General features: G+C 41.7%; 1 protein-coding gene across 1 annotated transcript in view; it reads left to right on the plus strand.

Annotated features, from left to right (window-relative positions):
- The window catches only part of E2F7 (E2F transcription factor 7), a 37,584-nt gene that overhangs the window by 10,589 nt on the left and 2,538 nt on the right, over window positions 1-24,457 (plus strand). Inside the window, exons 4-11 of the mRNA XM_077770209.1 lie at window positions 2,316-2,484; window positions 6,314-6,604; window positions 7,983-8,141; window positions 9,612-9,746; window positions 17,908-18,093; window positions 18,587-18,659; window positions 21,371-21,872; window positions 23,411-23,666. Coding sequence (XP_077626335.1) covers window positions 2,316-2,484; window positions 6,314-6,604; window positions 7,983-8,141; window positions 9,612-9,746; window positions 17,908-18,093; window positions 18,587-18,659; window positions 21,371-21,872; window positions 23,411-23,666 — 1,771 coding nt within the window. The remainder of the gene's footprint in view (window positions 1-2,315; window positions 2,485-6,313; window positions 6,605-7,982; window positions 8,142-9,611; window positions 9,747-17,907; window positions 18,094-18,586; window positions 18,660-21,370; window positions 21,873-23,410; window positions 23,667-24,457) is intronic.

A 24,457-nucleotide genomic window follows, 5' to 3' on the forward strand; every position in this document is an offset into this window, starting at 1 on the left:
TCGAAGTTCCTTTCATGTATGTATCTGTTTCTTGGCTCTCTTCTGTTCCATTGGCCAATTTATGCATCGCTACACCAATACCATATTGTAACAAGCCTTGATATCAGATAAAGCAAGACTCCCAACTTATTTTGCTTCAGAGTGTGTGGGCTATTCTTTGCCTTTTGTTCTTCTATAAATACTTTAGATTGGATTTTTTTAATGTTTATTTATTTATTTTGAGAGAGAGAGAGAGAGTATGTGTGTGTGTGTGTGCATGTACATGCACAAGTGGAAGAGGGGCAGAGAGCAAGGGAGAGAGAATCCTGCGCGAGTTCCATGCTCAGCACGGAGCCCAGTGCAGGTCTCGATCTTATGAACCATGAGACCATGACGTGAGCCAAATTCAAGGGTCGGATTCTTAACCAACCAAGCCACCCTCGTGCCCCTTCAGATTGGATTTTAATTGGAATTGCATTGCATGTAGATTAATTTCAGAAGAATAAAGCTGTACTGAGCCCTCCTATCCTTGAAGATAGTATATTTCTCTAAGTTTTAAGTATATTTCTCTAAGACCTAATTTTTGATATTTTATGCAAATAGATTTTTGCTAGATTTGTTCCTAAAAACTTCTTGTTGCTATTGTAAATAATGTCTTTTCATTTTTCTGTTACTACCATATGGCAATGCAGCTGATTTTTTAAATCTGTTGTTTTGCCTTTACAGCTACTTTGCCAAATTCACTTTTTATTTTATTTTATTTTATTCTTTAAATAGTTTATTGTCCAGTTGGTTTCCATATAACACCCAGTGCTCATCCCCACAAGTGCCCTCCTCCATGCCCATCACTCCCCTTCCCCTACCCCCCATAGTCATCAGTCCTTAGTTTGTTCTCAGCATTCAAGAGTCTCTCATGGTTTGCCTCCCTCCCTCTCCCCAACTATTTTCCCCCTTCTTCTCCCCCATGGTCCTCTGTTAAGTTCCTCCTAATCCTCCTATACGTGCAAACATATGGTAGCTGTCCTTCTCTGCCCGACTTATTTCGCTCAGCATAACACCCTTCACTTATTATTTTAAATAATTTATCTGAGATACTTTTGAGTTTTTTATGTAAACAATTATGTCTTCTGCAGAATGAAAGTTTTGCTTATTCTTTTCTAATCCTTGTGCCTCAGTTTCTTTTTCTTATCCTCAGGCACTGGCTAGGATCTTCAATAGGATGTAGAAAAGGAACCGTGATAATGGGCATCCTTATCATTTTCCAGATTTTAAGGGAATACTTCCAAGATTTTTCCATTAAGACATGTGTTTGCTGGGGCGCCTGGGTGGCTTAGTTGGTTAAGCGTCTGACTTTCGCTTAGGTCATGATCTCGCGGTTCGTGGGTTCGAGCCCCGGGTCGGGCTCTGTGCTGACTGCCAGCTCAGAGCCTGGAGGCTGTTTCAGAGTCTGTGATTCCCTCTCTCTCTGACCCTCCCCTGCTCACGCTCTCTCTCTCTCTCTCTCTCTCTCCTAGAAATAAATAAAACATTAAAAATTAAAAAAAAAAAAAAGACATGTGTTTGCTGTTGGGTTTTTATGAATACACTTTATTGGAGAAAGTTTCCATTTCTAGTTTTCTAAGAGCATTTTTGAAAATCATGAATGGGTGTTAAATTTATCAAATGCTTTTTCTGAAGCTCACTGAGATAATCATACCACTTTCCTCCTTGGATCTGTTCGTTGAAAAGCCTTTTACATTTTCAGGCTTGAAGTGAGCCTTTTTCGGATGTGGGTTGCTGAGACAAGGACACCGCTTTAGTGCCCTTATAATAAGAAAGAATAAGGAGGAGTAAGACAGCTGCCCTTGTTCAGTTCCATGAACTGTTGGTCAGTTGTAAAAAGTAAAACACTTTGATGATGCAATGCAGGCCAATGGATCTCAGATTTTTGTCAACAGGAATCACCCAAGACCTAGATTCTGATACGTCAGGTCTGGGATGGAGCTGATCCTGGTGATGCTGATCTACAGGTCTAGTGAGCACATTCATAGCAAGGGTGTAGCAAGCCATAAATGACTATACTGTTCATTTTTTAAACTTTTAACCAATAGACTCATCCTCAAGTTTCAAAGGAGAAAAAAAATTAGTCCAAAGAAAGCATCCAGTAAAATGTTAAGAGAATTGGATTAGGTAACGAATGTATTTTAACCAGAATCTAGAATGGTATGGACTGGGATGTCCCCCAGGTTTGCCAATAACTCATTTGTTCAAGCATTTCTTCTGCACTTTGCATGCAATTTCTCCATAAGGATATTAACTGTGACATCTCTCCTCTCCCTATTGTCTGCCCTTTGCAGCTTGATGTTGTTGGGGACAGTGCTGTGGATGAATTTGAAAAGCAGAGGCCAAGCAGAAAACAGAAAAGTCTAGGACTCCTGTGCCAGAAGTTTCTAGCTCGCTATCCAAGTTATCCCTTGTCAACCGAGAAAACAACCATTTCCCTAGATGAAGTTGCTGTCAGTCTTGGTATGTATCATCAGATTACTTGGAGGCCTGTCTCCAGTCACAGTGGGAAACTGGTTTCCTCAGGCAGGCCAAAGTCTTCAGAGAGCTTCTCGTTAAGTAAAGAGTGGGCTCTGGAAGGATAAGAACGCAGGAGCAAGTAAAACTTCCTTCTGTCATCAAATTTCTCATCCTTATGCAGATGATTCCAGGGAGTCTTCTAGGCCTGAGGGGCAAATGAGAATTTGTGGGCTTTGACCTTATAAAATATTTGTATGAAAGACTCACATTAAAAATTAATATATCACTTTTAATTTCATATTATTGCAGACAGACAGAACATATTTTCAAATAGCTTGCTATTTATTTTTAAAAATGCATCTTAGAGTTCAGACCTGGTGTTAACTTCTATTATCAAATAGGATTTGAGAGCAAGAGCTTTCTGTTTGAAGCCACTGTAGTGTGGCTTCAGTGTGTCACTCACTCAGTGAGTGTCACTCACACTGTAGTGTGAGAGTCACAGCAAGCCTACCAAACTGGAGGGAGCACATCTGGGCGTAAACATCTAAGCCTTCTAACAAAGAGAAGTACATGTGTTCACATGGCATGGGTGTGTGTAATATGCAATGAGGTATGGGCTGTAAGTACGTAGACGGCTGCCTCAGAGGAGAGACCCCTAGTGGACATGGCTTGCAATTGGTCTCAGGATAAACATTGACAATCTTAACTAAGCAGAAATCACAGTGATTTGAAGGTATAGGGTATCCCCTTAAAAAATAAGATTTTACATACAGAAAAAAAGAAAAAAACAAATAAACAGGCTTTATGATAGATTGTATTTTTAATTTGTTTATTACTTCTCTTTCTTCCCCTAACCCTGGGAAATGTGTCCCAGTAGATGATTGTCAGTCTGAATAATGGCTAAAACTGTTTTAGTTGCTGGAAACTAAGATAATGAGGCAATGGATGTGATGCAAGGACCACGGGCTGGGCTTTGGGTCAGATGGAGGGTCTCCAGTTTATAGGCTGAGAGTTTTTAAAAAGTTGCTTAACCTTTTCCTGTCTATAACCCAAGGATCATAGCACCTACCTTGCAGAAACTTAAGGAAGTTGGGGAGAATGTCAGCAACATGCCTAACTCAGGGCCTGGCATGGGTAACTCTTATGTTATGTGGAACAGTTTCTTTTTTTTTTTTTCTAAATATTTTTATTTATTTCTAGGAGAGAGAGAGAGAGAGAGAGACAGTGTGAGCAGGGCAGGGTCAGAGAGAGAGGGAGACACAGACTCTGAAATAGGCTCCAGGCTCTGAGCTGGCAGTCAGCACAGAGCCCGACGCGGGGCTCGAACCCACGAACCGCGAGATCATGACCTAAGCGAAAGTCAGACACTTAACCGACTAAGCCACCCAGGCGCCCCTGGAACAGTTTCTACTCAAAATTACTAGACCTCTCTCTGCCCTCCCCAAGCTGTCCTTTCACCCTCTGAGAAAGGAAGTATAGTGCCTGATTGGGGAGTCCAGAAATAAAACACAGTATTTGGCATTGGTGCCACTGAAACAAGAAAGAGAAAGTGACCCAGCGGATGGAGGCTTAGTGTACACCCATTTGAGGCACAGGCCTGGAAACTGACCTTACAGAGGATGAGGGTGAAACAGTAGCACACGGTGTCCTCACTGAGGTTCATGAAACCAGCTTCCTCCATACTCCCAACTTCCATCCTCGGACCTTGCACTGATGTCAGTACAGAAGACAAAAGATTAGACAAAAGCTCCATCGAGGCCTAAGGGAAGCATGGTAATAAGTGATAAATCCTTGGGGGCGTAAATAATGCCACAACTAGGATTAACAGGATTACATTGATACAAAAGAAAAGAGCTGGCTGCCAGGAAAACCCTTCCTGACAGAGCAAGCCTCAGAGTAACCTGAAAGTCTCGAGACCTGTGAAATGGAACTTTCTAGTGCAATGGCCAGTAGACAGATAAACCCAGTCCAGATTGAAAAGATGATTGTCTAGACAGGCAGCTGCCACAGTGGCTTTTACCAACACCGCCTAGTAAACACCCATTGTGCATATTAAATACTCATCTGCCCTCCAAGTGGTCAGAATCTTCCTTTATTTTCCCGTCTTAGGATGTCTACTCACTAGATGGAGATTTAACAGTTTGTATCGAATACAGAATCACAGAACAGCCCAGCATATGGCTGGCCCCGGGGTGTCTCGGTGCATTCACATGACATTTCTAATGGGAAGGTTTATAGAATGTTACACTCTAAACAAGATGTGTTAATATATGAAAACAGACTGGGATAAAAAGCCAGGCAGATCTGGACAAGGGGCTGTTGGCTGCCCTGCCAGCACCTTCCAGTAGGCATCTGGCACCAAAGCCTGAGCTTCTGAGGATGAAGAGCTTTTCAGGGTCATGAGCTGAAATGTTCTGATTGACTGTGAAATACCTCTTCCTGCAGATGATAGAACTCCATTTCACCTCCAAAGTTGTCATCAGAATTTGGTCAATTTCTTGTGTTAAATCTTTGAAGGGCCAGAAGCTACATTCACTGAGACTGCTGATTATATAATGGCTCCTGGCAAGTGAGCAGAAAGAGGGCATCTCCGTAGCTGGATTAGTTTTCTGGGAGATGCCCAGAGGCTTTTGTTATGGGTACTCAGATGAGAGCAAAGAAGCCAGTGGGTTCCAAAAGCCTAAGGGCCTGTGGCACAACAGGATGAGTCACAGGAAAGTTTTAAAATCTGTTCCTTTTGTGACCTCTCATACTAGCAGGGAATTTAGGCAGTTCCAACGCTGTGTACAAGTATTTACAAAATAATACATTAACAGTAGATACAAATTGACACCCTATTGGAGACCCTTTACGTTTATGGTCACATGGAATCCTCATTATTTTATGAGATAAATACTAAGGCACAGAAAGATTAGCCAGGTAATAAGGGATAGAGCAGGGATTCCAGTCCAGGCACTCTGACCTCAAAGCCCCCACACTTTACTGTAAATATTTTTGGTAAATGTGATAGCCCATAATTCTAGCTATTTTGAGAGTGCTGGGAAAGTGGGTAAGGACTTGATGAATTTCATGGTCAGCCTGTATTATGCATGAAGAGTCTCTGTGCTTTACCCATGGGCTGTTTGGCCCAAACAGCTATGACTGAGAGCACAGGGACAGTTACCAGGAGCCAAGATATGAGCAAAAGGAACCTCATATGTTGTTCAGCTCTGGCTGTAGCTTCCTCCAGCAACTTGAGAAGGGTATCCAAGCTCTAGACGCCTGAGTTTCCAACACAAAATAGGAAACAAAATATTTGCCATCTTTTTCCTTCCTGGGCCATTAGGAGAGTTAACAAGATAATTATTTCACATCATTCAAACTCCAGGGAAGGAGAGAATTGTCCCAATGAGGTGTCATGCATTGGACCCAGTTTGTTTTATAGTCTGCATAATTAGGAGGAGTCTAAGTCAAAATCAACCAAACAGCATTCATCAAGTGTCCATTAGACATACTAGTACATGTGTTGCTCAATCCCACCTATTTTAACATGCTGAAGTGTTCACATGGTTTACCTAACAGGTCTAAAGAAGAGACATACTACTATTGATATAATAGAGTTGTTATATAATAGATATAACATCCATCTCTGAGTGGATGTTTTTTATCCTAGCCCTTTTAAAGGTTAGGTCCCAAGAACATCCTTATAGGTTGAGCTTGTGGGGCATCCACACTTGCTGGGCATTGCCCTGGGAACCATGTAGAGTAGCTTACAGACATGGTCCAGGCCCTCTAGGAATTTTTACTCAAAAATGTTTGCCTACATGAAGGTCAACTTCTATTTTTCAAACAGGCGTTGAAAGAAGACGTATCTATGACATTGTAAATGTGCTGGAATCACTGCATCTGGTCAGCCGGGTGGCCAAGAATCAGTATGGCTGGCATGGACGCCACAGCTTGCCAAAAACCCTGAGGAGCCTCCAGAGACTGGGAGAGGAGCAGAAATATGAAGAGCAGATGGCACATCTCCAGCAGAAGGAGCTAGAGCTGATGGATTATAAACTTGGAGAACGTAAAAAAGATGGCTGTCCAGATTCTCAAGATCAACAGTTACTGGATTTCTCTGAACCCGACTACCCCTCTTGTGAGTGCACTATAAAACCACACGAGTGATGGTTCCTTCCACAGAGGTTCACTGCTAAGGCGGGCAGTGCCAGATTGACAGCCCTGGAGGGAGATGTCCTCCTATTCTGTCTACTGAAGAAAGGGAGACAGATGGCTCCCCCACTGGGCTTCCCGCTCGACCTCACTTCAAGCCTGTCTGGTGGCAGTTCACTTGGTATTTGGTGTGTTTGGACTATAGATCACTAGCAGCACTCCCGTTTCTGACTGACAGCCCCATGCTGATTTCTATTTGTGAGCCTTTAAAGAAATTTCACTTTGAAAGAAGTTATCTTTTCAGAGAATTCAATTTTTTAAACTCTATTTAGGGCAGATTACTTAGAAACGAACCTCGTTAGGAGAACACGTTGATAAGAAAGATGGATAACCCCTGCTGTCATTTGATACAGAATTTTTTTTATTTATATCTACATGGTTCTTCCCCTCTCAGCTCCTATTGATCCTCTTCCTGTTTTAACGACTGATCTTCATCAGTCTCACCCTATACCCCATTGCTATGATGATAAAGTGCAAGTATCAGTCAACATTTCCCTTGCAGATCTAATAGGGACGGAAATGTGGGCCTGGTTTTCATTAGATTTACTGTCTCATGCCTTTTAGCTCCACCCCATGAGCCAGTTCTTATCCTAATAACCAGAGGAGACAGCCATCTGTCGGGAATGGTTTGCCTGCCATCTACAGCAACAGACATCTAATCAGTGTCTCCTATTCGTTTCCAGCTTAGTTCTTCTCTTATTTCTGAAAAGCAGGGGGAACGGCAAGCACCTACTGTGCTTAAGACATATTCTAGATATTGTGGACACAGAGAAATAAAAACAGAGTTCTTGCCTTTGAAGGAACAGCTGATGTTCTGAAAACAGTCCCTGAAGCCTACCCTTCCATTTATCCTTCTGCATTCATCTTTTCTAAAAGTTGCCTCAGGAAAACTACCTCATGGATTTATTCTATGAAGTAGGAGTGTAAAGCATTAAGAGTCATTTCAAATATGCATTTCAGAGTTTATGCCTACTGCGGAGTAATTTTACAAGCCATAAGAAAACTCACTCATTTCTTGAGGCGCCTGGCTGGCTCAGTCAGTAGAGCGTGCAACTCTTGATCTCTGGGTCGTGAGTTCGAGCTCCACATTGGGTGTAGAGGTTACTTAAAAAAAAAAGAAGAAAAGAAACTCCATCTCATTTCCTCACAAGCCATCTTTTTGTGCTGTGTGTCCAGTAGGCTTCTGCCTATAACGAGTGATCTTTCCATCTGCTGGTAGAGACCGTAGTTCTGGCAAACTCTAAGCACCGTCTTTCATGTGGTAAATTATATGTTTTGATGCTTTCATTTCATTCCCTTTGTAGCATCTGCAAACAGTAGAAAAGACAAGTCTCTGAGAATTATGAGCCAGAAGTTTGTAATGCTATTCCTCGTCTCCAAAACCAAGATTGTTACTCTTGATGTGGCTGCCAAAATACTGATAGAAGAAAGCCAGGATACCCCAGACCATAGTAAATTTAAAAGTAAGCATCTTCACCTAAATCCACTTATCAGTACAAAAAGGGTGGGATTTCATATGTTGCTATTTTCTGCCTGTGAGAGTGAAAAAAAATTTTTTTGAGAAGTGCAATCCTCCCTGCATTCAAAAAGATTCTTGGTGCTGTGAGAGGTAAGTTAGTAAATACGAGAATTCCCATAAAAGTTCTGTCCGATGCCTTTTCCTCGGCAGTTAGAATGGATGGTGGAAGCAGAATGCCATCCATCCCACAAACGCAGGTCAGGGAAGGTGTAAGATGCCTTGCGTTTCTCTTTAGTATCGCTGCTTCCAAGACAGAATGTCTGAGTTTTCTTTCCCCTTTTTTCCTCACCCCCTGCCTACTCTCCTGATGGGTGGAGATGAAAGTTGTCTGCAGGTAAGAACCAGAGGAATGACCAGGGTAGGGTAGGGGTGGTGGGACAAGGCCACTGGGCAAGAAGAGTTTCCGAGATTCGTACCCCAGTGCGCTTTCCTTTTCTGTCGAGCCTGGGTTGAGCCAAATGCCCTTGGCTGCCAGTAGCCCTTTTCGAGCCCTGGGAAGCCATGAGCTCAGCGTTCTCTGCGTTTTCTGTCTCCGTTGGAGGGATAGGCACCCTGTGGGAGAAATGTAGGTAAAATTCAGCTCTATCAGAATTGGGAAGAAGATTGCATCTGGGGTGAATGGGTTGATGTTCCTGGACCATAATCAAAGCTCCTTTGATTGATCTTAGCTACAAAGTCAAGTGGGTTTCCTACCTGTAAATTGATTTCTTGAATGGAAATTACTTTGTGGGTTTTGCCCTGCCTATCCAATGTCTTACCACCCCTTCTGAATTTCTTCTCTCGTGCCCACATTTTCCAATGTCTCTCCCCCAGCTCTTGTAAGACTCAGGGAATGCCCACCCCTCCCCTCCCCACTAGGTGGCCAGATGCCAGGATTCCACTTAGGAGCTGCCTGTCTTCAGCACAGTTGAACCTCAATAACCTTGAGCCTCAGATGGTCTTGTCTGCCCAGGAGCACAGCCTCACAGGAAGCTCTGGGGAATCCCTGTCATTTTCATAGGCCAGCTGCCTGCTGGAGCTGGTGCCACCACCTGCTGGGAGAAGCTCAGAGCAAGCTCCTGCCACATATCAGAATTACATTTACTAAGCCTTTAATTACAGCCCCTTTCTCTCCCTTGGTGTTCTTGCAATCTCGGCGCTCCCTGCTTGTCACCAGGTGCCTCTCACAAGGGGTGTGAAGTTGTGGAAAAGGAAAGACACACTGACCTTCCCATAGTGTGTGTCTTCAGATGCATCAGATGCATAAATCCGGGGCGATTGCATGACAGAGCCCTTGGCCTCTGCTGCACCCCACTGCTTTCTGCTTGAGGTGTATATGGAGGCCGAGAAAAGTGACCTGTCACATAAACTAAAATGTAATGGTGTTAAAGCCAGTTACAGCAGTGTGACCATAATTGTGTTTTATATCTTCAAGCAAAGGTACGGCGCCTCTATGACATAGCCAATGTTCTGACCAGCTTGGCTCTAATAAAGAAGGTGCATGTAACAGAGGAGCGAGGCCGTAAACCAGCCTTCAAATGGATCGGGCCCGTGGACTTCAGTCCCAGCGGTAAGGGAGCATGGTTTTACTAGGGACCTATTTTATTTACAGTCCCCAGTTCCTTTTCCAACTCATGCATCTACCACACAGTGAGATTGATCTTTATTTCCCATAACCCGTGTCACATTCAAAATTGGACTAGCGGTGTGTTAGTCTGCAAATGGTGTGTGCGGCCGGCTCCCATACAGTAGGAAGGGAAATCCTGAGAGTTTATGATGTGGGAGTTTCTGTAACTATTAAATGATAGCTCATTAGCATGTTTTATCTTATTCCAGAGTTCCTGGAAGTTTGGGATCGAGGATTAAAAATGACACTTCTTATGAACTCTGGTTGTTTCTGCATCAGCGGAATAAAGCATTATTTTTCTTTGAAATCCTAGATAATGTTAAAATTACATCAATTACGATCACAAAACTAATACATGGTGAGATGGCTTCTAAATATAGTATAAATGTCAAGAACACCTTTTTGGTAATTTATTTAACAGGTTACCAATGTTATAATTTTACTAAACTAAAGCAAAAAAGAGTATTATCTTCTACTTATTTGACAGGTAATATCTGAGCAATTGCAACTGGATCCTACTATATCAACTACTTTACATACAGTAATGCTGCATGGGAAAAAAAGCCATTAAAGTTATTTTTAAATTACCCTTCCAATTTTGGTATTAGTGGCATAAATTCCTGCCATTTAACCCAGACTTATAAAAGATATAGCTCTCTACCTCACTTACAACACATTATTCACTTAGGATCTAGATGAAGCCACTTAAAATCAAGTATAACTAATTCAGCCCAGCCAGTACTTACTGCATGTGGATGGTGCACACGTAATTACCGTACTAAATGCATGAAAGACTGAAAGACGCATACGACGCCATCTCTGCCTGCATGAATTACACGCCTTTGCCATTTTCCACACTTCTGCCTTTGGCTTCTAGCCTTTTCCCCTGTGAAGCCCTCCTCTTTACGACATGAACATATTCTACTCAGCTTTCAAGATCTGGCTTGAATGTCAACTCCTCCATGAAATTTTCCCTGATCCCCCAGAGCAAGGACTGTCTCATCTGAGCTGTTGCAATGTCGTAATGTGCTGCTGTGCTCGGTGATGTTGATGTCATGCCATTGCCTCAGCTCTATGCATTTGAAGCCAGACTCAGTCTTTTTTGTTTTACTTTTTAACAACCATATTTAGATATAATTCACATAAAATATAATTCACATAACTCATCAATTCAAACTGTACAGTTCAATGGCTTTTAATACAGAGTTGTGCCACCGTCACCACAGTCGCTTGGAAAACACAGTCCATCCCCAAAAGAAACCCTGTCTACATAGCACTTACTTCCACTTCCTCCCAACCTTTCCTTTCCAGCACCAGGAGAAAATTAATATATTTCCATCTCTATCGATTTACCTATTCTGGAGATTCCCTATAAATGGACTCACACAACATACAGTCTTTTGTGACCAACTTCATTCACTTAGCACAATGTTGTTAAGGTCCTTCAGCCTCATTGCATGTATCAGTACTTCCTTGCTTTCTGTTGTGGAATACTATCCCATTGTATAGAAATGCCACGTTTTATTTATTCATTCATCAGTTGATAGAAATTTGGATTTTTTTCCACTTTGGGCTATTATGAATAATGCCGCTTTGAACGTCCACAGAGAAGTTTTGATACGAACATCTGTTTTCATTTCTCATGGGTATACCCAGGGACGGACTTGATGGCTCAAATGGTAGCACCATGCTTAATATTTTAAGGAATGGTAAAACAATTTTCTAAAGAGGTAGATTCTCAGTGAGTTAAAAGCAGACTCAGCCTTTATTCACCCATGATTAACCTATCGTATCCAGATCAGTGCCTTTACTTGCTTTAGTTGATTAATGAGCTTCTATCGAAGGTATAATTAGCCTACATTTGAAAATTAGAGAACAATTAAGCACTACATATGGTGGTCCTGGCTCTGGGAAAACTCAGAGAAGATATGGGTGACATTCTGATGGACAGAACTGTTAGGTTTTGGAGGGAAGGAGACCTGTTGAGTTCAAGGAACAGATACCTAAGAACAAATCTGGTGCCTGTTTAGAGATCAGCCACCCTGATTTAGTGGAGGGCATGGGCTAGAGAATAATGAGACATAAAATGTTGATCATTTGGGACCACATTTCAGAAAGCTTCAAAATAAACCAGGAAATCTGTCCTAGATATAATAAGCAGAAGTGACAAGGGATCTTTAGATAGATTAAAAAAGAAGAGGGACTCAAGGGGAGTAGTGTCATTGCAGAAAATAAGGTAATTGGGGAACTGAGCTGGTGTTAAGAATTCTCAGGAAGGGATTTGTGTAACCAGCTGGAAGGGCTCCGATCTGATAAGGGGAACAGGACTTGGGACCAGGTCTGTGAACTCACTTTCTCTATCTGACAGAAACTTGATCTTTTTTCTGTATATTTAGTTTCATTACTGACAACACCATCGTCATTATCAACCCAGCAATCTGAACTTCATATTACCTTTGATTTCCTGAATTCACTCTCCTTCACTCCTTGAATAGCGATTCCTCACGGGTAAACTTAATAAATGTCTTTTTCCTCTTCTCCTTCCCAGCATCATGCCTTTTTTATCCTCTTTGCAGCTTTTTTGTTATGACGCAGAATAAATGGCACATGGTTAAAATTACAATTCGGTAGGTTTTGCATTGTGTACACCTGTGAAATAATGACTGTAGTCAAGATAATGAACCCATCACCCTCCAAAGTCTCCTGTCTCTGAAATTCCTCCCTCCGGCCCCCATCCCGTCCCCAGGGCAACCACTGATCTGTTTTCTTTCAGTCTAGACTTGTACATGTTTTCTAACATTTTTATAAGGAAATTATACACAGTTGATGCTCATTCAGAGTGCATATTTGCAAATTTACATACTAAAATTTTTTGATAACTCCAAAATTAATACTCAGAATTTTCTCAGTCATTCACAGACGTGCAAAGAGTAGCAAAAAATTGGGGTTGACAACACCCTTGTTCCCAGCTGCGGTCAAACAAGGCAACTCTGCCGTCTTGTTTCTCATACTTATTCCTACTTGGCTCTCATGCTGTAAACAAGTGTCCTTTCCATGGTCTTTTTGTGCCATGTGTTCACATTTTTGTGCTTTGTGTTGGGGATTTTGCTGCTAAAATGGCTCGCAAGTGTCCTACTGAAGTGCTAAGGATTCTAAGTATAAGAAGCCATGAAGTGACTTACAGAGGAAATACATATGTTAGGAAGGCTTATTCAGGCATGCGTTCTAGTGCTTTTGGCTAAGAGTTCAACGCTAATGGATCAACAATGTATATTAAATAAGGTGTCTTTAAACAGACACACATATAAAACAGGGATATTATATGTTGATCAATTGATGAAAATGTTGTGACAGAAGGCTGGCAGGAACCTAACCCTGTATTTCCTTTAAGAGCAGTGGTTCAGGATTTGCTAATTCAGTGTTCGTGATAACTTCACAGAACATTACTACCATGAAAACAAGAATTGACGGAGTGCCTGGGTGGCTTAGTTGGTTAAGCGTCCGACTTTCGCTTAGGTCATGATCTCACGGTTCGTGGGTTCGAGCCCCTCGTCGGGCTCTGTGCTGACTGCCAGCTCAGAGCCTGGAGCCTGTTTCAGTCTGTGACTCCCTCTCTCTCTGACCCTCCCCTGCTCACGCTGTCTCTCTCTCTGTCTCCTAGAAATAAATAAACATTTAAAAAAAAAAAAAGAAAAGAAAACAAGAATTGAATGTAGTGTGTGTACTCTTTTTATCAAGCTTCTTTCACTCAGCATAATTATTTTCAGATTAATATTGTAGCATGTATCAATAGTTCATTCCTGTATATTGCTGAGTATCCCATTTTATGGATTTATCATTCTGTATTCATTTACTTGTTGGTGGACATGTGGATTAGTTCCAGTTTTTGGCTAGAAATTTATTTATAAATAAAGCTACGATGAACATTCATATACATACCTTCAAGTGGTAGAATTCACCAGTGAAGCTGTGTGGGCAAGCAGTTTCCTACATGAGAGGTTTTTAATAACAGATTCAATTTTTTTAGCTATAGGGCTGTTCAGTTTATCTCTAGTAGAGCTACCCTTCCACTTCGAATTCAGTTTGCTCTTTTTTCTAGTTTCTTAAGTAGATATCTAGAAGTGGATATTATTCTAGATCATTCTTCTTTCTACCAGGTATTTAGTGCTATTAAATTTTCCTGTAAGTACTGCTTTGTCTCTATCCCACAAATTTTGATGTGTGCTTTCTCTCTGTCTTTCAGTTCAAAATTTTGCAATTTACTTTTGTTTTTTCCTTTCATTTAGATGTGTGCTCATTTCCAAATTTTCTGAGATTTTCCAGATCTTCTTCTTATGGATTTCTAATTTCATTCCATGTGGGCAGATGATATATTTGATATATAACTTGAATCCTTTCAAATTTATTGAAGTTTGTTTTGTGGTTACAGATATGGTCTACCCATATGCACTTAAAAAGAGTGTATATTCTACTTTGTTGAGGAGAATGTTTTATAAATGACAACTAAATCAAATTGGTTGATTGTGTTGTCTAATTCTTCTATATTCTTACTGACTTTATGTTTATTTCTTCTCTCAGTTGTTGGTAGGGGAATGTTGAAATGTCTGATTATAGTTGCAGATTTGTCGGGGCGCCTGGGTGGCTCAGTCAGTTAAGCATCCAACTTCGTCTCAGGTCATGATCTTGTGGTTTGTGGGTTCGAGTCCCGCATTGGGCTCTGTGCTGACAGCTAGCTCAGAGCCTGGAGCCTGTTTCAGATTCTGTGTCTCCCTCTCTCTCTGATCCTCCCCAGCTCACGCTATCTCTCTCTCGCTCTCTCTCTCTCAGAAATAAATAAAACATTAAGAAGAAGAAAAAAGAATAGTTGCAGATTTGTTCTTTCAGCTCTATCAGGTTTTGCTTTGTGTATTTGAAGATGTCATTAGGTACATAAACATTTAAGATCAATCACTATGTCTTCTTGGTGAATTGACCCTCTTCTCATTATGAAATGACCCGTCTTTATGCTTGATGATATTCTTTGTTCTGAAATCTATTTTATCTAATGGTAATATAATCACTTTAGCTTTCTTTTAGTTAGTTAGCATGGTGTATATTGTTCATTCTTTTAACTCTTGGTACCTATGTTTAAAGTTCTGGTAGGTAGAGAATTTTTTCATCTAATTGGACAATTTCTACTTTTTAATTGACTTGTTTAGACCATTTACATTTAATGTGATTATTGATATTTGATTTTAGTCTGTCTTGCTACTTGTTTTCAATTTGTCCCATCTTCTAATTGTTTCTTTTTACTTTTTTTCTTCCTTCTTTTGGATTTATTAAGTATTTTTTATGCTTCATTTTACTAGTTTTATTGGCGTATTAGCTGTAACTCTTCGTTGTGGTATTTTAATGGCTGCCATAGGATTTATAGTATACATCTTTAACTTATCACAGGCTACCTTCAAATGATGTACTACTTATATAAGGACCTTTTAATAGCATACTTTTATTTCTCCCTGCCTGGCCTTTGTACTATTATTGCCAAACATTCTACTGCTCAGTGTATTATAAACTCCACAATGCACTGTTATTTTTGCTTTTTTAAAATTTTTTTTGATGTTTTATTTATTTTTGAGAGAGAGACAGAGTATGAGGAGGGGAGTGGCAGAGAGAGAGAGAGAGAGATACAGAATCCAAAGCAGGCTCCAGGCTCTAAGCTGTCAGCACAGAGCCCAATGCAGGGCTCGAATTCACGAACCATGAGATCATGACCTGAGCCAAAGTCGGACACAACCGAATGAGCCACCCAGGCGCCCCTATTTTTGCTTTAAACAGCCTATTATCTTTTAAAAGACTTTAATAAGGGGAAAAATTTATATCTACCACATAATCACCATTTCTGTGGCTTACTTTTTTCTGCATCTGATCTGCTATTAGTCTCATCCACTGTATTTTCATTTGCAGCATTACAGTTTTTAATCACTGGAAGTTTGACTTGAGCCTTTAGATTTTCATGGTCTCTATTCAACATGTTCAGTCTTTCCTCTAGTTTCCTGAATTCACGGAATTATAATACCAGTTTTAATGTGCCTGTCTACTAATTCTATCATGTGTCACTTTTGAATTCATTTCCATTGATTTGTCTCTTCAGTGCAAGTTATATTTCCCTTATTCTTTGTGTACCTGGTAAATTTTAATTGTATGCCAGACACTGAGATGTTGGGTACTATATATTTCAGTTTTTCTAAAAATGTTTTTCAGCTTTGTTCTGAGATGCTGTGAAGTTACTTGGAAACAGCGACCCTTTCAGGTCTTGTTTTTAAGCTTTGGTAGGTAGGACCATCAGCAGCTAGTCTTTAGTGCATTATCCCCACTACTGAGGCAATTAATACCCTGTCTAGCATTGTAACCAGTGACCCATGAATTACAAGATTTTTCCATGCTGGCTATTGACGACAGGCGCTATTCCCAGCCCTGGATGAGCTGCAGACACTATTCCTTCTTCTCCTTTTGAGTGGTTGTTTCTGTGATGTTGGGTAGGTTTCTCACATGCGTGAGTGTCCCATGGAATACTTAAGAGTGTGAGTACCTTCTGCAGGTCTCCACCATTCTTTTTGTATGGTTCTCCTCTATGTTATTTTGCCCTGCAAACTCTAACTGTCCTGGCTTTTCTCGACTCCCAGCTCCATCCTCAACGTGGGAAGACTTCCAGTTTCTGTCCAGGTTCCCTTCCCTGTACTCTAACTGGGAAACATTCTCCAGGCAGTAAGTAGGGACAATCATAGATCTCACCTCATTTGATTCCTGTCTTTAAGGATCCTGCTGTCCAGTGTCTTGAGAGCCACTATTTTAATATATTTTGTCTGATATTCTGTTTTGGGAAGGAGGGTAAATCTGTTCCCTGTTACTGTCTGGACCCGTTTTCTTTGTGATTTTCTAAGAAGACCATTTGGGGGGCTTTTGTAAAAGTGATTTTTTTCATTTTTTATGTGTTTTAGAAAATGTAAGTCTAGCAGGGCCCTTCAATTTATTAGTCTTTTCATTAAAATGGGCATGCTTTGGGGTGCCTGGAGGGCTCAGTCAGTTAAGGGTCTAACTCTTGATTTCAGCTCAGGTCATAATCTCATGCTTCGTGAGTTCTAGCCGCACATTGGGGCTCCACAATGACAGTCCGGAGCCTGCTTGGGATTCTCTGCTCCATCCCCAAATTGCACTCACTCTCTCTCAAAATAAATATTTTGTTAAAAAGTGCATGTTTTTTGGGGTCTGTGCTGACGGTGCAGAGTCTGCTTGGGATTCTTGCTCTCCTCTCTCTGCCCCTCCCCCACTCATATTCTCTCTCGCGCTCACTCTCGCTCTCTCTCTCAAAACAAATAAACTCTAAAAATGTGCATGCTTTGAACCTAGAAAGAAAAATTACACAGATGAACAGGGTAGGAATGACTAAGCAACAGGCACAATTTCTATGTAGAAATACACGCCTGGTTCTGTCTAGGAAATTCTATCTTGGTGTTACACAGCCTCTTTAAACAGAAAATGGGCCTGCAAGGCCCTTCTATTCTCACTGTTCTGCAGCATTTCAACCACGAGATTTTTGCTGACCTTATTCCCTTGGTCACTTAGTAACTGAGCCTCCTACTGCATAAGAAAGACATAATAGAGCATAATAGAAAATAGAGATTCGTATACTCATTGCCCTAGAGCTGTGGCATGAGCGGGTGATCCCAATTAATGTTAAAATCTCTAAATATGTGTGTTGGGCTGAGCATGGTTGGGTTTTCCTTTGATATCTCTGCCCAAAGAAAGCATCTGAAATGTCATGTCCATTCTAATTTGGGTTGGAGAACATTGTGCTCTACTTTTGTTGCAGTTTGGATAATTTTAGAATATATATGGATTCGGTCTCACTTTATAGTCTTTTACTAACTCTTAAAAAAATTAGTACATCAAAAGAAATTGGGGTTTGAGACAAGGCTCATAAAATTCCTTTGATTTTCTTAGTTTTTAATTTATAGGATAGCTCCATTACAATTACAGGCTCTCAAAGCTATATCCTAAAAAGGCTAAAATTATCCTGAATTATAGCTATATAACAACACTACCAATTCTCTCATTTATTTAGATGAAGAACTAGTGGATGTTTCTGCATCTGTCTTACCAGAATTGAAAAGAGAAACATATGGCCAGATTCAAGTCTGTGCAAAACAGAGGCTGGCTCGACATGGTTCTTTTAACACAGTTCAGGCTTCTGAGAGGATCCAGAGGAAAGTGAACTCAGAACCCAGCAGTCCTTATAGAGAAGAACAAGGTATCTGCCTTTTCTTATTCCACGGAATCCACCAGCTGTCATGTAACAGTCACCCTACCTGGGCATTTTAAAATGAGCTGACTCTAGGCCCTGCCCTTTTTTTCACTTACCTGAAGTAAAGGATGATTGAGGGTGAAAGAGTTGCTGACTTCACAGGGAATGAACATGGCCCCGTGCCTGAAATTCATCCTAGTCAGCCATGAAGATCAACTGGGTTTGCCAACTTGGTCTGTTTGATGCACCTCAGACATTCATCAGGTTTACAAAGCAACACATGTTTTATTTGTTTTGTTTTGTTTTGTTTCTAATTATTGATGAGACCTGAATTCCTCCACTAACAGCTAGCTTCTGGAAATTTCTCTTTGAATCAAAACCAGAACGGATTTGAGATAATCTTATATTCCCTGAGCTGTGAATAATGAATCCTGCTATATATAATTGGTGTGTGTAAGCCTCTTGCCATATTTTGTTAGAGTTTTATTTTTCTTTTCAGGACCAGGTGGCTACTCCTTAGAAATTGGAAGTCTAGCAGCTGTTTACCGACAGAAAATAGAAGACAGTTCAGAGTAAGTAGTTTTTAAAAACTGTATTCTCTTCTATTTTCTGGTGTTAGCTTTGAACACACTGAAATGCAGCCCATCAAAAGGTAAATTTAGCAGTCTTGCTCAGAAGTCATTCATTTGTTTATTAAGAATTTTCTGGGGCGACAGGATGGCTCAGTTGGTTGAACGTCTGACTTCTGTTCAGGTCACAATCCCACAGTTTGTGAGTTCAAGCCCCACATCAGGCTTTCTGCTGTCAGCATAGGGCCCACTTTCAGAGCCTCTGTCCACCTCTCTCTGCCTCTCCCCTACTCACACACACACACACACACACTCTCTCTCTCTGTCTCTCAAAGAATTTTCTCTTTCCCTTTGTGACTAACACTGTCCTGGATATAGCATCAAGGACACAAAAGCAGGAAGAATGTATCCCCTTACTAGTAAAAACTTACAGGCAAAAAAATAAAAACAGATACCCTGAAAAAAGACAACTCACTACTAACATGGCACTGAGAACTGATGATTGGAGCTCCAGGAATCCCTTCATGTTCACCATAGCTAACTTTGTTTATGAACCACCAGATCCTATTCCAAAAGTTTTATATACATTAACTCATCTAATCATACCAAACGTTTAAGGTGGGTACTATTTTCTTCATTTTACAGAAAGGAAATGGAAACCCAAAGAGGTTCGACAATTTGCCCAAAGTCACAGTGATCATAAGTGACAGAGCCAGGATTCAAACCCAGGCTCTTGGTTCAAATTTTGGGTCTGATTTTGAAGGAAATCACATATTATCAAAAGAAGCAGAGGAAATGCTAATGAGGGAACAAGAGTGGTTTTTAAGGACAGATTTGGGGAGAAATAGATTGTGACGTGGGGCCAGGGAGTACTGGGACATTAAACTGATTAGCTATTATGATTTGTCCAAATAGGATAGCACAGGGAAATATCATTCGTAAAAAGAACTTGGGGTGTTGGAGGTGAATAGGTCAAGTTGGCAAAAAGCCTTGAAAGCCAGGTAGGAGAGTTTGGGTTTATGAGACAGAGGATAACGAACTATGTAGACTCCGTGGAGAAGAGCACTCTGGCTGCTTCTAGTAACAGGTGGGATCCAGCATCTGCAAGCTTTCTGCTATGTCATCCTGCAGATCTGAGCTGTGTCAGCTGCAGACAGAAGAGTAGAAATCAGTGTAAGACGGTGAGTCAGCAAGACTCCCCAAAGTAGGGAGACATCACAAAGAACGCTGGGTCTCCGATGGTGGTGCTGTTATCGGTGGAGACAGAGAGACTGCAGATGGATGACCAGAGGGAGGACGGTGACTCAGCATGGCCATGTTGAGCTGCACACAGCCGAGTAGTAGCGGTCACTCTTTCAGAGAGGCTGTGGTTGGACAGGTGTGCTCAGTGCCTTTATTTTATCTTCAGCAGCACATGGACAACAAGACTGGGCAAAATGGGTCATGCTGATTAGTTCTTAGAGGAGTCTTAAAAGGATTTTCCTCATCTGTTTCCAAAAATACACTAGAAATATAAATTAAAAAAAATTTTTTTAATGTTTTATTTATTTCTGAGAGAGAGAGAGAGACAGCATGAGCAGGGGAGGGTCAGAGGGAGGGAGACACAGAATCTGAACAGGCTCCAAGCTCTAAGCTAGCTGCCAACACAGAGCCTGACACGGGGCTCGAACCCACTAACTGTGAGATCATGACCTGGGCCAAAGTCAGAGGCTTAACCGACTGAGCCACCCAGGTGCCCCATATAAATTTTTTTTAATATTTAGAAATTTTTCCATAGAGAAGGCCCAGACATTGCTTATAATCTCTTATGTTAAATGGGGGTTAATTTTGAATGTGTTCTGCCTAAAAATTGTGATATTGAGCAGAATGGGACAAGAATGGTAGAAAATAACTTAGTAGGTCACTTTATTTCCTCACTGCCCATTTCATTTATGTTACAGTAGAAAATGTGAGACAAACCAGATGTATCCTTTAAATGAAACTCTGATCCAGGGGCGCTTAGGTGGCTAAAGTCAGTTAGGTGTCCAACTCTTGATTTCAGCCCAGGTCATGATCTTGTAGTTTGTGACATTGAGCTTTGTGTTGGGCTCTGTTATATAGGCGCAGAGCCTGCTTGAGATTCTCTCTCTGCCCTTTCCCTGCTCTCTCTCTCTCTCAAAATAAATAAACTTCTAAAAACTAAACAAATTAATAAAAAAAATAATAATTGAATGAAACTCTGGTCCAGTCTTTGTTATCTATCCAGATGGCATAGAGTGCCTAGTGTGAGGCCCAGCTTCATCACATCAGAGCTCGGTGACCCTCAGGAGGCTGATTAGTCTCTGACCTTCAGTCTCATAAACTGGTGGTGGACAGTAATCATTATAAGTATGTAACCCAATTACAATATGCCAGTCATACAGCATTTGTGTGTCTGGTATACAGTACTATGTAACTGATAACTATTAGATGTAGAAGAGGCAGGGGAGGAGCCAGGCTGAGCTCTAACTTGAGATCCCCCAAGGGCTGCCCACCCCATCCCTAACCATCCATCCAGGTTACAAGGTCCTCTGCCTCTGGGATTAGCTAATAGTGCAGGGGGCCCACTTTAGTATCAGCTTGAGCAGCATTATCTCATTTCCGCTTTGGTACATCTCTCTTGAGGAAGGCAAAGCATCAGGAGCTGGTGGAACATGATAACTTGTTGAGACCCATTATGTTTCTTTTCATTTCAGGGGGAAAGCCTTTGCCAGTAAGAGAGTGATGCCTCCATCAAGCAGCCTGGACCCCGCTGCTCCTTCCCCTACCCCATCTCTTGACTCAGAATGTCGTGTTAATCCGTTAACACACCAAGTATTTTCCGTGGCCCAAACGGACCTGCAGGCATTCTCCATGCAGAATAGTCTGACTGCACAAGCGGGTGTCTCACTGTCTTCTGCAGCCTCAGACAGGGAGACCCCGAAGCCAGCCCTGTTGACCGGCCAGCCCGTGGTGTACGTGCCCTCCACCTCCCTGTTCATGCTGTATGGGAACGTACAGGAGGGACCGGCCCCAGGGTCAGGCTTGGGATCGGAGAGGGATGGCGGAAGCTTGGAAGTCACAGCAGCAGAACAGTCACCTACACCCTCAATTCAGAAGCGCCTAAGCGAGGAGAGGAGACCTCAGGAGGAGGAGCCAGCCACTAAAAGACAGAGCAGGGACTATGAAGACAGCCCTCTAGCCCTTGTCATGCCCAAGGTAAGAGAGTTCGGGTGGGCGTACTTAGTGACATCCCATTAACCCAGAATTCCTTCTCAATAAAGACACACAATACTAGTAAGCGATTGAGTCTGGAATGTAAGGTATTTCATGTATCACTTAAATAACTAAGCCTGGGACGGGCTTTCCCATAAAGTCGTGCCATAAATCAGTAACATAAGAAAAGTGATTTTGGGGGCGCCTAGGTGGCTTAGTCAGTTAAGCATCCAGCTCTTGATTTTGGCTCAGGGTTTGTGGGATCGAGCCCCATATCAGGCTCTGCACTGAACATGGATCCTGCTTAAATTCTCTCCCTCTCTCTCCCTCTGCTCCTCCCCACAGTGCATGCGTGCATGCACATAGACTCACTCAAAAATTTATTTAAAAAACTGATTTCTAGGGGCGCCTGGGTGGCTTAGTCGGTTAAGCGTCCGACTTTCGCTTAGGTCATGATCTCGCGGTTCGTGGGTTTGGGCCCCGCGTCAGGCTCTGTGCTGACTGCCAGCTCAGAGCCTGGAGCCTGTTTCAGTCTGTGACTCCCTCTCTCTCTGACCCTCCCCTGCTCACGCTCTCTCTCTCTCTCCTAGAAATAAATAAAAATATTAAAAAAAAAAAAAACTGATTTCTATAAAATACCTACTTTGCACAAAATGCTAAACAATATATGAAAAATAAAAAAGAAAGGCCCATAATGCTACCACAGAGGCAATCACTGTTAACATGTTTGTAGATCTCCTTCCTTTTTCTATACTTTCTTTTTTTTTTCAAACAAGTTGAGATCACTGAAATAACGATCTTAATCCAGGAGGCACCAGAGTCCCAGAGTCAGGAATACGGGTGCTATTTGGCTTTTAGTGTCTATGTCTGTTCTCATCGCTGTTCAGAGATCCTGTCTCCCCAGCTACAAAGTGAAGAGAACAAAAATGTGAGCTGTTCACATCTCCGTAGCCACTCCGAGGTTAATGAGATATGACCAGTAAAACACTCCAAGAGCAGAAGAACTATATGATCCATACAGTCTGTGGTGGGTCAGCCAGGCACTCATGGAGATCAGTACCTTAATTAAGACCCCTTCTCTTCTCTTCCTTTCTCTTGCCAGAGTGAATTTTTCTAATTGTGTATAGAGCCTAGGGTCACAGAACAGCAAGGAAGGCTGACCCGGGTGTGTCTTTAACCATCAAGAGCAGCTTTGGGTCAGTCCTGCAGTTCGTAGTGGGCCACCAAAAGACACATCCACACCCTGAATGTTAGCAGCTCAGACATTTATTTCATGGTCTAAACACGTTTGCCAGATTTTCATTAAAACCCCATCATTTCTGTGCTACAGAATCCTAAACCTCCAGAAGCACCTGACACATCCTTGATTTTCAGACCATTCCCAGAAGTGTGACCAAAACAACTCACATACACGAGGCAGTGTGGTACCCAGCGACCTCTGACCTTTTGGTTTATGTCTTATTTGTTTTGAGAAAGCTGTTCTTGAGATGTACCGCTGGGATTTTTACATGCTTTTCTGGTTCCTGGTTGGTTGTGTTTAGAAACCCTCAGATTCCACAGACATCGCTTCTCCCAAGACCCTGGGTCCCCGGGGATCTGCGCCCATCGAAGACATTCACAAGGGGAGCCAACTCTCTGCTACAGAAGAGGCTTCAGGAAAGGCTTCAGCAAACTGCCGCGTTTCTTCTGAGCGGGGAAATCCTTCAAGAGATGTAGAGATGGAAAAGGCTTCAAAAGAAAATGAAAGCACCAAAGAGCCCTCTTTGCTGCAGTATCTTTATGTACAGTCGCCGGCCGGTAAGGGATGTCACCCCATCTTGGAGCCCCTTGGGGTAGTCAGATCATGAATTAGATTAAATTTTTGTCCATATCCCCTGACCAAAGGAGCCCACCAGTGAGCCGCTGTGTACAGCCTGAGTCATTTTACTTCAAGCCTCTTGTTTCCTCCGTCTATGAACTGAAGGCAAAGGCTATCTTCATTCTCACCAACTGGAAGGGTACTAGGAAAATAATTAGGGCAAGTGATTTTTTTTTAATGAGTTAAACTTTATTTGCTAAAAAAGCACAATTCAAAAGATCATTCTGTTTTTATAAAATGTGGCTTTGGTTCAGTTTACTGAACAACACGAACCTCGTGGCCACTAGGTATTTAGGCAGACCCATGTCTTGCATATCCAGAGGTACTAAGCAGTCACTGTGGTCGAGGGCCAGGTCTGGAGAAAGAGGGCTGGACACTGAAGCCACTTACAGTCTTCATGAAGTAGTTGGCCATCCTCACCGGTGAAGCAGCACTAACCATGGCCACTATGCTGTGGGGGTGGTCTCAAACTTGAACTAAATTTTATAAGATAATACATCAAAAGCACTTCAATTATAGTGCCTGGCAGAAAGACTCAAATGCTGTTAGTATTTCAAAATAAAGCTGAAATATAATAGATACCTAATTTTTAAGATATCCACAGTATACATAAAGCTGCTCTTGATGCAGAGAGACTTAAATTGATTTTCCTCAGTTTTCCATTCACTTCGCAGGTTAGATAAGTGGGCTTTTTTAAATTCTCTTATCTAGAAAATGTTCTTTATTACAC

The sequence above is a fragment of the Crocuta crocuta genome, unplaced genomic scaffold, assembly GCF_008692635.1.
Source record: "Crocuta crocuta isolate KB4526 unplaced genomic scaffold, BGI_CrCroc_1.0 scaffold317, whole genome shotgun sequence".
In the NCBI taxonomy this organism is placed as follows: Eukaryota; Metazoa; Chordata; class Mammalia; order Carnivora; family Hyaenidae; genus Crocuta; species Crocuta crocuta.